This window comes from Oncorhynchus gorbuscha, linkage group LG18, assembly GCF_021184085.1.
Source record: "Oncorhynchus gorbuscha isolate QuinsamMale2020 ecotype Even-year linkage group LG18, OgorEven_v1.0, whole genome shotgun sequence".
Taxonomy (NCBI): domain Eukaryota; kingdom Metazoa; phylum Chordata; class Actinopteri; order Salmoniformes; family Salmonidae; genus Oncorhynchus; species Oncorhynchus gorbuscha.
The window spans coordinates 46,952,751-46,970,494 of NC_060190.1; the positions used below are offsets into that span (position 1 = coordinate 46,952,751).

At 43.3% G+C, this 17,744-nt stretch overlaps 2 protein-coding genes across 3 annotated transcripts; both read left to right on the forward strand.

Moving 5' to 3' along the window:
- Nucleotides 1-3,084: 3,084 nt before the first annotated feature.
- LOC124002885 (protein transport protein Sec61 subunit alpha) lies at nt 3,085-8,505 on the forward strand. The gene is made up of 12 exons (XM_046310690.1): nt 3,085-3,292; nt 4,155-4,222; nt 4,342-4,407; nt 4,515-4,593; nt 4,855-4,986; nt 5,107-5,216; nt 5,455-5,608; nt 5,804-5,964; nt 6,160-6,357; nt 6,510-6,701; nt 6,892-6,968; nt 7,103-8,505. The coding sequence occupies exons 1-12, from the start codon at nt 3,286-3,288 to the stop codon at nt 7,287-7,289; spliced, it is 1,431 nt and encodes a 476-aa protein (XP_046166646.1). The 5' UTR covers nt 3,085-3,285; the 3' UTR covers nt 7,290-8,505.
- Nucleotides 8,506-9,570: 1,065 nt separating this feature from the next.
- Nucleotides 9,571-16,099, forward strand: chchd4b (coiled-coil-helix-coiled-coil-helix domain containing 4b). Of its 2 annotated transcripts, XM_046310692.1 has the most exons (4): nt 9,571-10,204; nt 14,222-14,320; nt 14,543-14,946; nt 15,304-16,099. In XM_046310692.1, the coding sequence occupies exons 1-3, from the start codon at nt 10,183-10,185 to the stop codon at nt 14,905-14,907; spliced, it is 486 nt and encodes a 161-aa protein (XP_046166648.1). In that variant the 5' UTR covers nt 9,571-10,182; the 3' UTR covers nt 14,908-14,946; nt 15,304-16,099. The 2 variants fall into 2 exon arrangements, with proteins under 2 accessions (XP_046166648.1, XP_046166647.1); XM_046310691.1 differs by having other exon boundaries at nt 14,543-16,099.
- The last annotated feature ends 1,645 nt before the right edge of the window (nt 16,100-17,744 follow it).

Below are 17,744 nucleotides of genomic sequence, written 5' to 3' on the forward strand. Positions count from 1 at the left end.
TGCCATCCGTTTTGTCACCAATGCCCAAAATACTACCCACCACTGTGACCTGTCGCCAAACCCACTGGCTCCAGGTCATCTATATGTCTATGCTACATAAAGCCCCGCCTCATCTCAGCTCACTGGTCACCATAGCAACACCCACCCATAGCATGCGCTCCAGCAGGTATATTTCACTGGTCATCCCCAAAGCCAACACTTTCTTTGGCCGCCTTTCCTTCCAGTTCTCTGCTGCCAATGACTGGAACGAATTGCAAAAATCACTGAAGCTGAAGTCTTATGTCTCCCTCACTAACTTTAAGCATCAGCTGTCAGATCACTGTACCTGTACAGAATCTGTAAATAGTACACCCAACTACCTCATCCCCATATTGTTACTTGCTCTTTTGTACCGCAGTATCTCTACTTGCACATCATCATCTGCACATCTATCACTCCAGTGTTAATGCTAAATTGTAATTATTTCGCCTCCATGGCCTATTTATTGCCTTACCTCCCTACTCTTCTACATTTTCACAGATTTTATATTGTGTTATTGACTTTAAGTTTGTTTATCCCACGTGTAACTCTGTGCTGTTGTTTTTGTAGCACTGCTTTGCTTTATCTTGGCCAGGTCACAGTTGTAAATGAGAACTTGTTCTCAACTGGCCTACCTGGTTAAATAAAGGTGAAAAAATACATTTAAAAAAAGATGTACTGCTGTAATGAGGATGGAAGTGTGGTGCTGTTGCCTGTTGGTGACTTTGATGACTACTCTGAGGCTCTCAGAAAAGCAACCCCCCAGCTGATTGTTGCCAGGCAAACCAAATTTGCTGAAGTACACTAGAATGAACAGAACCTTTGAATTCCCCATAACTGAGTGCCTCATTGAAATACAGTGGGCTTGTTCGGCATTGCAGCCGATAGTGCTGACTGATCTTGCAGCATAAATAACTATTCCTTATTATTTGTAGATCAGTCAGTCAGTCACAATCTACCCATGACACATTATGTTTTTGATCCTCTCGAATATGGCTAGTGATTGGGCTTCTTCGACATTGCAGAGGACAGTGCAGGAGACTGCAGATTGACTGGCTGATCTACAAAGAACTTTGCATCATAAATAACTACTCATTAGGATTTGTAGATCAGTCAGTCAGTCACAATTTACCCATGATACATTAAGGTTTTGATACTCTTGCACACAGGCCATTGGGCTCGTTTGACTGGTAAGGCGAAAGCAACCGACTATAGATGAAAAGTCGAGGAGTGAAGCTGGGGGAGATGCAGCTGCGACAGACAAAATTCAGAGACTGATGTGGTTTTCCAACAGTCGATGCAACATCAAATCAACTTTGACTTGTCACATGCGCTGAATACAACAGGTATTCAACAGGTAAAAATCTTAAAGCAGGTACAGCCTCAGTGCTCACAGTAAAACTGTAACTTAGTGGGTACAGCATCAGTGTTCGCAGTAAAACTGTAACTTAAAGCAGGTACAGCATCAGTGTTCACAGTAAAACTGTAACTTAAACCTTACTGTGAAATGTTTACTTACAAGCCCTTAACCAACAATGCAGTTTCAAGAAAAATAAGAGTTAAGAAAATATTTACACAATAAACTAAAGTAAGAAAATGAACACAATAAAATAACAATAACGAGGCTATATACAGGGGTACTGGTACCGAGTCAATGTGCGGGGGGTCTCCCTACCACTGAGGAAGTACAGTTCCCGCTCAGCCCAGTCAAAACTGTTCGCTGCTCTGGCTCCCCAATGGTGGAACAAACTCCCTCACGACGCCAGGACAGCGGAGTCAATCACCACCTTCCGGAGACACCTGAAACCCCACCTCTTTAAGGAATACTTAGGATAGTATAAAGTAATCCTTCTCACCCCCCCTCCCCCCCCTTAAAATATTTAGATGCACTATTGTAAAGTGGCTGTTCCACTGGATGTCATAAGGTGAATGCACCAATTTGTAAGTCGCTCTGGATAAGAGCGTCTGCTAAATGACTTAAATGTAAATGTTAAATGTAATTGAGGTTATATGTACATGTAGGTATGGGTAAAGTGACTATGCATAGATAATAAACAGCGAGTAGTCTGGGTAGCCATTTGATGAACTGTTCAGCAGTCTTATGGCTTGGGGTTAAAAGCTGTTAAGGGAGCCTTATGGATCTAGACTTGGCGCTCCGGTACCACTTGCAATGCGGTATTAAAGAGAACAGTCTATGACTAGGGTGGCTGAAGTTTGACAATTTTTAGGGCCTTCCTCTGACACCGCCTGGTATAGAGGTCCTGGATGGCAGGAAGCTTGGCCCCAGTGATGTACTGGGCTGTACGCACTACCCTCTGTAGCGCCTTGAGGTCGGTTGCCGAGCAGTTGCCAAACCAGCCGGTGATGCAACCAGTCAGGATGCTGTCGATGGTGCAGCTGTAGAACATTTGGGGGATCTGAGGCATTGTTCCCATTGTTTATAAAAGGTTTTCTTTATTATGTCAAAATAAACATGTCGCCAACACCCATATCACACAATAATAAACTGAAAATATACATGTGTACATTGTACAATCAATTGGTGAGAAAGACTGTATACATACGTGAAAAGCAAAGTTGGTTCCACGGTTAACACTCTAATGATCTGTTGACAATAGAACCTCCCTCAATGCAGGTAAAGGCTGCAGGATGAAGTTGGTGAAGAGCAACTGCAGAAACTGGCAGTCGACTGCAGTCAAAACTTGATGACCTTTGATCACATTCTTTTTGTAAAGCTCCTGCAGTGGACATGTAGTTGCAAGTCGAAAAAAATGTATCCCCATAATGCAGCACGGTTTGAATGGGTTATGTGCCCATTCGCTTACATTTGTTTGCAGGAAGTAATCTCTTTATTGTTTCATGCCAACGGCGTGTCAATGTTTGTTTTTTATGTCTCTTCGTCATAATAAGAATCTATCAAAGTCATCACATTTTTCATGGAGACAGTGGGGTTATGAAAAAGCTGGCCGACACACATCTAGCCATATGCTTTGAGAGCCAGTACTGTGCTACAACGACCTGGGCAGACAAAAGGAAAATATTGACCCTTCCGCATAGTTTTCAGTTTACTTTTAACTCTAGAAACTAAAGATACACCCACTTTCGGTTGAACTGACGTGTTGAAGCGCCTGTGTAGTGGTGACGTGTCTCTAAAGTGCTTTCTTTCCAAGCGCAGAGCTTTTTGCCCGTAGTCAGAACGAAAACTGGAGAGACCCACTGTCTGACACAGGGACCATAAACTAAGAACGTAACGCTTGGAACATCATCATGGGCAGTGAGTATCCTCTAGAATGAAGTAGCTAGCTAAAGGACGATTTCACATAAACAGGAAACATTTGAATCAGATGCAAGCACTGAGAATTTTCTTTGATTGGAACCATTTATGGAGGCCATTTTCATTGTAACGTTAGCTAGCTAGCAAGCATTTAGCTAGCTAACATTTAGTTTGACGACGAATACTCCGTGTTTAAACATATTTTGAAGTCATGTCTTCAACAACAATGACTGCAATGAAATTGTTAGCTTTGTTATTTGTGAAGAAACTAACGGTTAGACTAACGTTAGCGAGCTAATTAAGGTTAACTAATTTAGCTCGCTAACGTTAGCTGTCAGTGTCAGTTGATAGCTAGTTAACTAGCTACTTGCTAACATTATATTAGCTAGCTAGCTAACAGCTGTACATATGTTAGTTAGTTCGTATTATTAAATGCCCAGTCAGCTACATTGATAACTTTTTAATATCTACCATTGTTACATGATCATTGATATCTCAGAGCTCGGTAACTTTGCAGATTTATCTTGCAGGGGTTAGGCTAACATAGCTAGCTAAACTTGAAGCAGACAACCAGACTAGTGATGACGACGCACAGCTAACAGTCAGTGTTTGCCCCATAAGTAGCTCCATATCATAAGCAGCAAATGCTAACTGAAACCTTTTAGCTGGTATGCAAAATGTTTAATTTAACTATTTTGATAGCGCGATCTGTTTTCATGGTGAATTCACTCATATCCAAAGATGCAAACCTCTAGTTATGCATGTATCGCTATGCCACGTCCCCCTATAAATAGGTTCACTGCCCTTGATTGATGTTTATTATGGGGAACCAATAACATCCCTCCCTTTGTCTGTTTTTTAGTCAAATTCCTGGAGGTAATAAAGCCCTTCTGCGCTGTATTACCTGAAATCCAGAAACCCGAAAGAAAGGTACAGTATTTACTTCATGACAAGAATCGTTTTACTTTAAACTTTATAACCTCTGTATGTGTTATGTTGTTAATGCTGTCATTTTGCTTCCATGTCTCGCTGTAATTGTTGTTCAACAGATCCAGTTCAGAGAGAAGGTACTATGGACAGCCATCACTCTCTTCATTTTCCTTGTGTGCTGCCAGGTAAATATCTGCCTTTTTGTTCACACAATATTTTCTAGCATGTTAAACGAGTAGAATTTAAAAAATAAAAACCTCACACCTGAATGTCTGTCACGTTTATCATCCAGATTCCCCTGTTTGGCATCATGTCATCAGACTCTGCAGATCCCTTCTACTGGATGAGAGTGATTCTGGCCTCCAACAGAGGTGGGTTGTCACTATTGCAGTGTAGAGACATCAAATTAGAGTAACAGGTGAATAAATTAATTGATAAGTCAATCAAGGGACATATCAACTAATTAGTAACAGTGTGTGAATTGATAGTGTTTAATGAATGTTGATTTGATCAATTGGAGGGATAACTTTATCTCCAACTTGAATGGGTGAATGGTGTTATTTATGAATGAATGGCTGAACATCTCTATGGCTCTGCTCTCCTGTTAACTTCCCCTGGGTCTCTCCCTCAAGGTACCCTGATGGAGCTGGGTATCTCTCCGATTGTCACCTCAGGCCTCATCATGCAGCTCCTGGCTGGGGCTAAGATCATCGAGGTGGGAGACACACCCAAAGACAGGGCCCTCTTCAATGGAGCACAGAAATGTAAGACCACAAGCCCCACTTCCTGTTCCAAGTTTGAGTATCTTTGACTTGATTCTATCAAGCACAAGCATTACTGTGAATGAAGCCATAGATTCTTTAACCCCTTGCCATCTCCTACAGTGTTTGGTATGATCATCACCATTGGTCAGGCCATCGTGTATGTGATGACTGGCATGTATGGAGACCCCTCCGATATGGGCGCTGGGATCTGTCTTCTCATCATCATCCAGGTGGGCCCTCCTCCCCACCCCTCTGTATCATATTCTTAGCCCTACTCTTTATCTCCTCTATCAGATCCAGGCTTGGTCCTAATATAGAGCAAGGTTCACATCATATTCTTGAATCAATCCAACCCTCTCAGATTACTTCATGGAATGTAGGAAGAATAGGTATATTTAAAGGAAGTCAAATATGGCTCCAGTGCGAGTGGTTTGTCTGTCTTACTAAACCATCTGTCTCCCCCTCTAGCTGTTTGTGGCCGGTCTGATCGTGCTGCTGCTGGATGAGCTGCTGCAGAAGGGTTATGGTCTGGGTTCTGGTATCTCTTTGTTCATCGCCACCAACATCTGTGAGACCATCGTCTGGAAGGCCTTTAGCCCCACCACCGTCAACACTGGCAGAGGTATGGGGCATTGAAACTGATGTTCCATGTCTGGGTGTACATTTAGGACAGATTTACTAATTTCCAAGTAGTCATTTCATATAAGACCAACTAGGGCTCCTATAGATCCAGACTTGGCCTTGAAACCCCCCAGGAGTATGGCCAGTTGGTCTCTAGATGTGAGGCTGATGTTTGAGTATCTTGTCTTGTGTTCAGGCACAGAGTTTGAGGGGGCTATCATTGCTCTCTTCCACCTGCTGGCCACGCGAACAGACAAGGTGCGCGCCCTGAGAGAGGCCTTCTACCGCCAGAACCTGCCCAACCTCATGAACCTCCTCGCCACTGTCTTCGTCTTTGGTGTAGTCATATACTTCCAGGTCAGTAACGCTCTTTCTTCATTGTCTGTCCTAAAACCAGTTAAAGGAGTTGAACACATTTGTTAGTGTCAGATAATTAGTTACTCAAAAAACAACACAATGTGGTAGTTTTTTTCTTCACCTTTTTAGTAATGTCCATTTAGACTTTCTAAATGTATCTCACCATGTCCGTCTCTTCCTCCCATCTCTCCACAGGGCTTCAGGGTGGATCTGCCCATCAAGTCTGCCCGTTACCGTGGCCAATACAACACTTATCCCATCAAGCTCTTCTACACCTCCAACATTCCCATCATCCTCCAGTCTGCCCTCGTGTCCAACCTGTACGTGATCTCTCAGATGCTCTCCACACGATTCAGTGGTAACTTCCTGGTTAACCTGCTGGGCACCTGGTCAGTAAGTACACACCCTATGTTTTTTTTTATCCCTGCTCTACCATATCTGAACTACCATGTCTAAACTCAATTTAACTACATTTGACATGTTTGTCACGTGAACATATCCAGCGGCACAGACTATATGAGATGACCAGACGTGTGTGTTTGTAGGATACGTCGTCAGGTGGTCCAGCCCGTGCCTACCCAGTGGGTGGGCTATGTTACTACTTCTCTCCCCCGGAGTCATTTGGCTCGGTCCTAGATGACCCCATCCATGCTGCCATCTACATCTGCTTCATGCTGGGCTCCTGTGCCTTCTTCTCCAAGACCTGGATCGAGGTGTCCGGCTCATCTGCCAAAGATGTAAGTCATGCTACCACATGTGCTGTACATTTGTTAGACTATGTATTCATCAACTAATTTGATTTAATTCAAATTACTCAAGTTGTTTTGATGTAGAAATCTTATTAACTAAACATTTCCAGGGCTTTTGTGGGCAGCGTGTGTCAGTGGACCTGTAGATGTTATGTAAACAGTGTGTTTTGTCTCCCAGGTGGCTAAGCAGCTAAAGGAGCAACAGATGGTTATGAGGGGACACAGAGAGACCTCCATGGTCCATGAACTCAACAGGTGAACAATCTCAGCCATCTCTCTAACCTTTAGCCATAACAATCCACATCATCATAGCTTTACCAGGGTTTAATATTACACTATTCCAAACTTTCTTCAGGTAATGATTGGTGCTTTACTACTCTGTGTTCAAGGTACATCCCCACAGCAGCTGCCTTTGGTGGTCTCTGTATCGGTGGCCTTTCTGTCATGGCAGACTTCCTGGGTGCTATTGGCTCGGGAACTGGTATCCTGCTGGCCGTCACAATCATCTACCAGTACTTTGAGATCTTTGTCAAGGAGCAGAGTGAAATGGGCAGCATGGGAGCCCTGCTCTTCTAGACAGACACCTGGCTGCCAACACCTGTGACGAAACAACCCTCTTAATGCACATGGACAGATCAGACCAAGTCCCACCAAATCTCCATCTATAATTATTATTCCCATAATTTATGTCCATTTTTAGATTTTTTAAATCTGCATAATTAATCTGTCATTTCCCGGGTGCTTTCTGGCATCTCCCCCTGACATGGCCTATAGAAGGTTCAGCTCGAACAGAATGGTTTGTGTAGCAAAGTGGTGGGACTGACTACATCCTGACATTCACAACCCTTGGCCTGCTCACAACCCGTGGCCTGCTCCCAACCCTGGCCTGCCCCCTTTGAGTCATAACACATAGATCAATCTCTCAACTCAGTTTGCCTGATGCCTGGGACTGGTTGGCCTTCTCAGAGTCATCTGGAGTGTTTCATATCTGTATAAAATGGTCTGATCCACAGGGGGGGTGTTCCTTTTCAGACAGAGAAGAGCTCTGTGGCTCATGTATGCAATCATGTGTGCTACACTGGGATGAGGGGTCCCTCTCTTATTGGACTTCTTTCATACAACCCAACACAGTATACACAGTATATACATTAATTTCCATCATCTCTATTACCCGGAGGATATAGATGAGTACGAGTGTACAGTATACCTTCACAGCTGGGCTCTTTGGTACAATCTTTATCTGGGGTGTTGACCTGATGGCCACTCATTTCACTGAGTAGCAAAGGAAGTTTTGGACCAGGCTCAGAACTATTTAGAACATAACCATGTTTGTCTGCCAGACGTGACTGTTTTAAAGCAGTGATCCAATATAGGATCAGGTAGAGTGTAGGGCTCTGTGGTCCAGCTTTGTCAAAAAGTGTGCAGCAGTGGAAGAGTTTATCAAGTGAACCACTCAGCAGAAGGGCCTTAATGTTGAAACTGGGCGTGCGTTTAGGGAGAGGTAATCGTATATATGCCACGTTCATACCTGTTGCCCACGTTGTTGGGTAAGACTGGGTGAGGAAAGATTTATTTTGTGTGTTTTTGTCTGCTTTGAGCATGACTGTATTAAAAACACTTTCACATGTCGTGGATTTTGGTTTTCTGTATATATGCCATGCATTGAATCCATCAACAGTGTAAAATACTTTTTTTTAATATGTAAAAAAAAAAAAATAATAGTATGCTGTTCCGAACAAATGTTTTCCGGGAAAAAAAAGATATTTCTCAATAAAAACTCATTTTAGGGAAATGTTGTTTTTTCTTTGTAAAGATTACACTAACAACTTGAATTATTGTCTGGATAAATCCATCACAACACACTTAGAGCAAAGTAGCTTTGTGTCACATGATGAAAATAACTTTCCAATATCTAGAAGTGTAAACTCATGGTCTATGGTGTAAACCAACATACTTTTTATATGTAGCTAATACAGTCAAGTTTATTGTCCCTCACGATGAAATCGGGGAGGGGGCTGTGGATCTCTGTCCCTTAAAGCCGATTTATGCTTGGTGTTGAGGCTCCGAGGTGTAACTGATGTGAAATTGGCTAGCTTGTTAGTGGGGTGAGCACTAATAAAGTTTCAATCGGTTGACGTCACTCGCTCTGAGACCTTCCTTGCTCTGCAAGAGCCGCAGCTTTTGTGGACAGATGGGTAACTGTTGTCTGTGTGCAGAGGGTCCCGGTTTCGAGCCCAGGTAGGGGCGAGGAAAGGGATGGACGCAAAACTGTTAGAGGGTGTGACGCAATTGATGAGCTTGCGGAGGCCAAATCGAGCTCCGTACACCTCCCAAATGTTTTAACGAGGGCTCTGAATAGCTCCGCATTGACACGATTGGTTGACGTTAGGTGGAGGCGGAAGGTTCTGTATAAACACAAACCCACTTCCTTAACAGCTCTGCTCCACGAATCGCATTAAGTATGCCCTGACTTCCGCAGAGGCCGTATGACAGCATTTTAAGTCATACCTGTACATTAAAGCCGATCTATGCTTGATATGGCCCGAAGATTCTGTATGGAGGGTTGTGACCGCATCGCCTTGCGTCTCCCAAACGTTTTAACAATGCGAGGGGCTCCGTATAGCTCTGCATTGACATGATCGGTTGACAATTTATGGCTATTAAAAGCCAATGTATGGTCATTCAAGCATCGAATTTGCCATACAGTATTTACTGCAGTGTGGCCTCTACATAAGTCAGGGCATTCATACTTCTTGCACTTCGAGAAGCAGAGCTGTTGTGAAGGACGTTTTCAAGGAAGTGTGTTTGTGTTTATACAGGACGCACCTACCGTCAACCAATCATGTCAGTGCGGAGTCCTACACATTGTTACAACATTTGTGAGGCGCACAGTGATGTGGTAGAGCTTGATTTGGCCTCTGTTAGCTGCGCCATATTGCATCAAGTTTAAATCGGCCTTAGTTACATGCGTATGTTAACTCCGTATTAACGTTAGCGGACTTTTCTTAGCGGATTTACAATCATCGCGAATCGAATTAGTGGCGTTTCAGGCCCGACGTGAACATAATTGTACACTCGCAAACTCCATTAGAAACGAGGGCTAAGGGGCTTAAGTTGCAAACTTGCCTTGCTTGACTAATCATTTGGACTGACGACAAATATGGTTGCGGCGATTCCCCCAAGGGCATATGACGAGGGTGGTGTGTTTTGGACTGCAACCTATTCCCCAAGAATTTATGTCAGGAACTAAGAGGGGCAGCTAAAATGGGTCCTTCGTTCTTACGTCCTCAGATGCGCTGACACAAAAAAACGTGTGTTATGTGAACGATGAAGTAGTTGTGAAACAGCTAGCTAGCTATACAATACCAAATTATTCTCCTTTTGTAATTGATAAAGTAGTATAACATCAGTCGGGACCGCAGGGACACCTTGAAGGGCACTACACGTCAGTAGACACCACACCGAAGAAATGTCCTCAGTCAAGGAGGAAGGTAACTTTACGTGCTGTGTGAATGAATGACCGCTTCTTTTCAAACTGGTTAGATGCAGTAGTTAGCTAGCTAACGTTGCTCGATCATTGTATTTTATAATTATGATTCTACTTAGAACGAGGCAATGTTTTATCTCCAATGCTTGTAGAACCAGGTTCAGCCAGAGATAGATTTGGAAAATCTATGTCGCTGATTTCAGACATGGTGTGTGTGTTTCAGTACAAGTAGACGGACTGCTCTCGGTGTGATAACTTATGAATGGGTGATTCTACAACTACGGGCACTTCTATGTCCTCAGGTCAATTTTGGGGATTTTATAAAAAAATAAAACAAACATACAAATATTAAGTTCACACTAATCACCCCATACTTTTTTAAACACCTCTCAAGTATTTTAGCTACTTTTCAGATGCATTTTATACCTCAATTTGTCAGACCCATGTCCCTGACCCAGACTTTTAAACTTCAACTTGTTTTTCTATGAGAACATTAATAATTACACATTTATATAATGTCATGTAATAGTCAATTAAATAAAATCTATATCAATATTTGTGAGAATGCCCTTTTATATTGTTGTTTTTTTATACCTTTTGTAGTGGTGTCATTTCCACCACTAAGGACAAAATACCTCATTTAATAACGTTTTTTCAATAGAATGTTATTTTTGTTACCAAGGAAACAGTGACACTGAAGCACATGGCTGCAGTGGACAGTTGTTCCATATGTGATGTCCAGAAGTTGAAGAAAAATCGAGAAAAATGTATATTTTATGTATTTAGTATAAACTATATGCTAGCTGTAATACTAACCAAAGCATGCTAAGCAGTCTGTCAATTTTCTTCAGAAACTGTAGAAGTGTCATTTCCATCAGTCATTTCCATCATTTACATTTACATTTAAGTCATTTAGCAGACGCTCTTATCCAGAGCATCAAATTGGTGCATTCACTTAATGACATCCAGTGGAACAACCACTTTAAATAGTGCATCTAAATATTTTAAGGGGGGTGAGAAGGATTACTTTATCCTATCCTAGGTATTCCTTGTGGGGTTTCAGGTGTCTCCGGAAGGTGGTGATTGACTCCGCTGTCCTGGCGTTGAGGGAGTTTGTTCCACCATTGGGGAGCCAGTTTTACATTAATTTGCGAACAGTTTTGACTGAGCTGAGCGGGAACTGTACTTCCTCAGTGGTAGGGAGGCGAGCAGGCCAGAGGTGGATGAACGCAGTGCCCTTATTTGGGTGTAAATGAGGTCCAAGCACCATGGTCTTGTAGCGGATGCGAGCTTCAACTGGAAGCCAGTGGAGAGAGCGGAGGAGCGGGTTGAAAAGAACTTGGGAAGGTTGAACACTAGACGGGCTGCGGCGTTCTGGATGAGTTGTAGGGGTTTAATGGCACAGGCAGGGAGCCCAGCCAACAGCGAGTTGCAGTAATCCAGACGGGAGATGACAAGTGCCTGGATTAGGACCTGCGCCGCTTCCTGTGTGAGGCAGGGTCGTACTCTGCGGATGTTGTAGAGCATGAACCTACAGGAACGGGCCACCGCCTTGATATTAGTTGAGAACGACAGTTTGTTGTCCAGGATCACGCCAAGGTTCTTAGCGCTCTGGGAGGAGGACACAATGGAGTTGTCAACCGTGATGGCGAGATCATGGAACGGGCAAGTTCAGCTTGAGGTGGTGATCCGTCATCCACACTGATATGTCTGCCAGACATGCAGAGATGCGATTCGCCACCTGGTCATCAGAAGGGGGAAAGGAGAAGATTAATTGGGTGTCGTCTGCATAGCAATGATAGGAGAGACCATGTGAGGTTATGACAGAGCCAAGTGACTTGGTGTATAGCGAGAATAGGAGAGGGCCTAGAACAGAGCCCTGGGGGACACCAGTGGTGAGAGCGCGTGGTGAGGAGACAGATTCTCGCCACGCCACCTGGTAGGAGCGACCTGTCAGGTAGGACGCAATCCAAGCGTGGGCCGCGCCGGAGATGCCCAACTCGGAGAGGGTGGAGAGGAGGATCTGATGGTTCACAGTATCGAAGGCAGCCGATAGGTCTAGAAGGATGAGAGCAGAGGAGAGAGAGTTAGCTTTAGCGGTGCGGAGCGCCTCCGTGATACAGAGAAGAGCAGTCTCAGTTGAATGACTAGTCTTGAAACCTGACTGATTTGGATCAAGAAGGTCATTCTGAGAGAGATAGCGGGAGAGCTGACCAAGGACGGCACGTTCAAGAGTTTTGGAGAGAAAAGAAAGAAGGGATACTGGTCATCAAACTTAAGTGTGGTAAAAATGACACACATCCATTATCTTGTTTTTACTTTACTTGTTTTTTTTTCTTTAGGCTTATTTAGTAATGTTTTACATTAATTTAATCTAGAAAATGCTCCAAGGTGTGCACAAGTTGAAAACTAAGTAGTGTTTGTCTTTATTCTTAGCAGATACCACATAAAACAGCACAGAGGTCACAGACCATATAGAAACAAAATAGAAAATTATTATATACGATACCAGGAACATCTGCAAAAAGTCAGGGAGAGATACTGGAAGAAAAGGGAGAAGTGAAGTCTCACTGAGCTTACAAAGCAAGAACAAATAAACAAGAGAAGGCAATGAAGATGCAACCAACGGAATAGAAGACAGACTTTAAAGAGAACAGTTGCAATGGAGACCTACCTATCAGAACATGAGGCTAACATGCCTGCCCCTAACTTGCCTGCCGCTGATGGAGACCCTGATACCCCTTCCTCATCGTCTGCAACAGGAATGAGAAGTCAAATACTTGCTGGAAGGAAAAAGGTTGTAAGAGGTCGCTGATGAACAAAATGGAGAGACACGATTCCCCAAAGACAAAACAGCAAATGAAGAGACCTCCAAAGAACTTGAAGGATTTTATTGTTTCAAAATGCCATCATTGCAGAGTTAAAATAAATGTCCAGTGCCAAGGTCAAACAAGTTGCTTCAAAAACACTGAGGCTAAGTATGGCTTGGTCAAAGCCACAAACAGAGAATTTGGATTTTTAGCAAAAGCAATGAGGACAATTTGAAAACAGGCCATCCAAGTCTTCAATACTCCAGGAAAAATCAGTGTAACCGAATTGGCACTGCCACAGAAGAGAAAATTACTAGATTCTATGAACGTGATGACAACAGCAGAGCAACAGGGAAAAGGACCCACTAACGAGGAACAAGAACAAAAAGCAGAAGCGCTTCTTGAATGGCACAATTCAGAACCTTTATCAGAAGTTTAATTTCCCACTGTGAATTCTGCAAAATATGTCCTTTTTGGGTTGTCAAGCCAGCAGTCCAAGATGGGGACACATGCCTCTGCAAAACCCCACGCCAACCTCCAGTTCATGGCTGACAAACTACAGTATCACAAAGGGATCAGCTGCAGCAACATTGAGAAAGTTATTGAGTGTTTGTGCTGAGAGAACCTGAAGAAAGAGTGCATGTATAGAGAGTGCTCCCGTTGTCAAGCCAAAGAGCTTGAAACATCTGCCTTTGATGCTGGTGAGCAGACATGGTGGTTTGAGTGGGAAAACCAAGCTGAAGGGAAATACAGAGGGGCACATGGAGAAGTTCACGGGACATTTGACAGTAAAAGAAAAGGTATGTGTCACACTGTAGATTCTATTGGAGGACTTCTCCAAAATGGATGTTTAATGATGTGATGGAAATTACATTTTGTCTGGGAGAAAATGACAAAAATATATACATTCCTGAATAGTAAAATCGCAACCATTATCAGATATAGTTTCTAGACTAATCAAAGACAAGTACAATACTGGTAAAATGGTGTTTGAATAAGTTTTAATTTCTGAAAGTTTACACAGCTAAAGTCCCCTAAATTGCAGAATCACCTGAAATATAAATTGGCTGGCCATTCATTTACATCACATTTGACTGTGTATAAGTGTATTTGATTGGACATATTAGGGTTGACTAACTCCAATCCACTTCATGCCACTTGAGTCAGCGGAGACTATTCTCACTGATATCTGCCTATCCTCTCCACACCAGGTAAGGACCGTGTCATCTTTGTGACTAAGGAGGAACATGAAGCACCGAGCAACGCTGAGCTGGTGGAGGAGGATCCTGATGACCCCTATGAAGAACGAGGTGAGTAGAGAGAAGTAGTGCTTCTCAATTAGATTACATTAGGCCCAGATTAGCTCAATTCCTAACTAGATTGACATGAGGACATGCCCCATGCCTTACATGTTTTCAATAGGTTTGTTGTGACATTGGCCAAACTTGCTGCCCTCTGTGATAACCAGTAACCTAATAGAGCTGCACTCCTTTCTGGTATAATTAGTATATTTTTCTCTGTCTCCTCCCAAGGTCTGATCCTGCCCAATGGGGAGATCAACTGGAACTGCCCCTGTCTGGGAGGGATGGCCAGCGGCCCCTGTGGAGCATCGTTTAAGGAGGCCTTCTCCTGTTTCCACTACAGCAAGGAGGAGGTGAAGGGCTCAGAGTGCCTGGACCAATTCAGGGGCATGCAGGATTGTATGCAGAGATACCCAGAACTCTACCCCCAGGAGGATGACAAGGAGACCCAGGGAGGGCCATCTGAAACGGATCCTTCCAAACAAGACTCTGCCCCTGAACTAACCCCTACACCTGCAGCCCCTGTCCAAGACTCTAGCCCTTCCACCGCCCTTGCTGACACCCCACCACCCTCAAACAGCTCAGCCTCAGGCTGAGCATGACTCACGACAAGTCCTTTCTATGGATGTGTTAAGGTGATCCTTTTTGTATCAATTATTTAAACTGATAAATGAAAGTGTTGACTATTTCCCCCCCACTCTAACCCAGATTGGGTTTTTCCTGATATAATATAAGAGAGGGTAAGGAAAAATATGTGGTAACTTCACTCTAGGTGTGTGTATATTTCTTTCTTTGTGCTCCTTCGGGAAAAAAACAAGACCATGTGCTGTGCTATCCTTTGCCATTACTAGTGTTCTGTTTTTGTTTTGATTGTTCTCTTTACTATAAAGTCCAATTAGTAATTGCTTTTTGTATTTAAAAAATGTCATTTCTACTTTATTTTTCCATTTGTCTTTTATATTTAATTCACACCTGTTTTTTTATTTTCTCAGATTCTGTGGGTGCCTTGCAAAAGTATTCAGACCCCTTGGACTTCACATTTTGTTGTGTTGCAAAGAGATGAAAATAGATTTAATTGTTTTTTTTTGTCAACAAATCTATAAAAAAAAGACTCTGAATGAAAAAAGTTGAATAGAAATTAAAAAACAAAAATATAGTCGTTGCATAAGTATTCAGCTCCATGAGTCAATACATGTTAGAAACATCTTTGGCAGTGATAACAGCTGTGAGTCTTCTTGGGTAAGTCTATAAGAGCTTTTACACACCTGGATTGTGGAATATTTGCCCATTTATTATTTTAAAAATTCTTCAAGCTCTGTCAAGATGTTGGGGACCATGGCTAGACTCTCAAGCAGAAAAAAAAGTATTGCCATAGATTTTCAAGCAGATTTAAGCCAAAACTAACTTGGCCACTCAGGAACATTCACTGTCCTCTTGGTAGATTTGGCCTTGTGTTGTAGGTTATTTTCCTGCTGAAATGTGAAGTCCTCTGCTAGTCTCTGGTGTAAAGCAGACTGAAGCAGGTTTTCCTCTAGTTTGTTGCCTGTGCTTAGCTCCACCCCTTCATTTTTATCCAGAAAAACTCTTATTTGCCGATGTCAAGCATACCCATTCCATGATGTAGCCACCACAATGCTTGAAAATAAGGATGCAGTTACTCATTATTGTGTTATGTTGGGGTCAAATCCAACACAAGGCTTTGCATTTTGGCCATGAAGTTTATTCCTTTGCTGTTTTTTTGTTGCAATATTAATTTTGTGCCTTGTTGCATACACGATGCAAGTTTTGTATATTTGTATTCTTTTCACTGACATTTAAGTCCTTATTGTGGAGTGACTACAATGTTGATCCAACCTCAGTCTTCAACCATCAGACATTGCACTCTAGCTGTTTTAAAATCACCAATAGCCTCGTCAAATCAAGTGTATTTATATAGCCCTTCTTGCATCAGCTGAAATATCAAAGTGCTGTACAGAAAACCAGCCTAAAACCCCAAACAGCAAGCAATGCAGGTGTAAAAGCATGGTGGCTAGGAAAAACTCCCTAGAAAAGCCAAAACCTAGGAAGAAGCCTAGCGAGAAGCCAGGCTATGAGGGGTGGCCAGTCCTCTTCTGGCTGGGCTGGGTGGAGATTATAACAGTGCATGGCCAAGATGTTCAAATGTTCATAAATGACCAGCATGGTCAAATAATAATAATCACACTAGTTGTCGAGGGTGCAACAAGTCAGCACCTCAGGAGTAAATGTGAGTTGGCGTATTTTTCCCGCTCCTGCTGTCTCTAGAGAGTTGAAAACAGCAGGTCTGGAACAGGTAGCACGTCCGGTGAACAGGTCAGTGTTCCATAGCCGCAGCCAGAACAGCTGAAACTGGAGCAGCAGCACGGCCAGGTGGACTGAGGACAGCAAGGAGTCATCATGCCAGGTAGTCCTGAGGCATGGTCCTAGGGCTCAGGTCCTCCGAAAGAGCGAATTAGAGAGAGCATACTTAAATTCACACAGGACACCGGATAAGACCGGAGAAATACTCCAGATATAACAGACTGACCCTAGCACCCCGACACAAACTACTGCAGCATAAATACAGGAGGGGTCAGGAAAAACTGGCCCCATCCGATGATACCCCGGACAGGGCCAAACAGGCAGGATATAACCCCACCCACTTTGCCAAAGCACAGCCCACCACTAGAGGGATATCTTCAACCACAAACTTACCATCCTGAGACAAGGCCAAGTATAGCCCACAAAGATTTCCACCACGGCACAACCCAAGGGGGACGCCAACCCAGACAGGAAGACCACGTCAGCAACTCAACCCACTCAAGTGACACACCCCTCCTAGGGACGGCATGGAAGAGCACCAGTAAGCCAGTGACTCAGCCCCTGTAATAGGGTTTGAGGCAGAGAATCCCAGTGGGGAGACAGCAAGAGCGGTTCGTTGCTCCAGAGCCTTTCCCTTCACCTTCACACTCCTGGGCCAGACTACATTCAATCATATGACCTACTCAAGAGACAAGTCTTCAGTAAAGACTTAAAGGTTGAGACCGAGTCTGCATCTCTCACATGGGTAGGCAGACCATTCCATAAAAACATAAAAAAATTGAGTTCTATAGGAGAAAGCCCTGCTTCCAGCTGTTTGCTTAGAATTTCTAGTGACAGTAAGGAGGCCTGCGTCTTGTGACCGTAGCGTATGTGTAGGTATGTACAGCAGGACCAAATCGGAAACTTAGGTAGGAGCAAGCCCATGTAATGCTTTGTAGGTTAGCAGTAAAGCTTTGAAATCAGCCCTTGCCTTGACAGGAAGCCAGTGTAGGAAGGCTAGCACTGGAGTAATATGATCCATTTTTGGGGTTCTAGTCAGGATTCTAGCAGCCGTATTTAGCACTAACTGAAGTATATTTAGTGCTTTATCCAGGTAGCCGGAAAGTAGAGCATT

What these genes read in the sequence shown, in the direction of transcription:
- chchd4b (XM_046310691.1), top strand. Translation starts at nt 10,183, where the DNA reads ATGTCCTCAGTCAAGGAGGAAG. An exon ending in GTCCTCAGTCAAGGAGGAAG is followed by an intron (nt 10,205 to 14,221) that starts GTAACTTTACGT and finishes TCTCCACACCAG; the next exon opens with GTAAGGACCGTGTCATCTTT. An exon ending in TGACCCCTATGAAGAACGAG is followed by an intron (nt 14,321 to 14,542) that starts GTGAGTAGAGAG and finishes TCTCCTCCCAAG; the next exon opens with GTCTGATCCTGCCCAATGGG.
- LOC124002885 (XM_046310690.1), top strand. An exon ending in GTCTTCTCATCATCATCCAG is followed by an intron (nt 5,217 to 5,454) that starts GTGGGCCCTCCT and finishes CTCCCCCTCTAG; the next exon opens with CTGTTTGTGGCCGGTCTGAT. An exon ending in ATGGTCCATGAACTCAACAG is followed by an intron (nt 6,969 to 7,102) that starts GTGAACAATCTC and finishes TCTGTGTTCAAG; the next exon opens with GTACATCCCCACAGCAGCTG.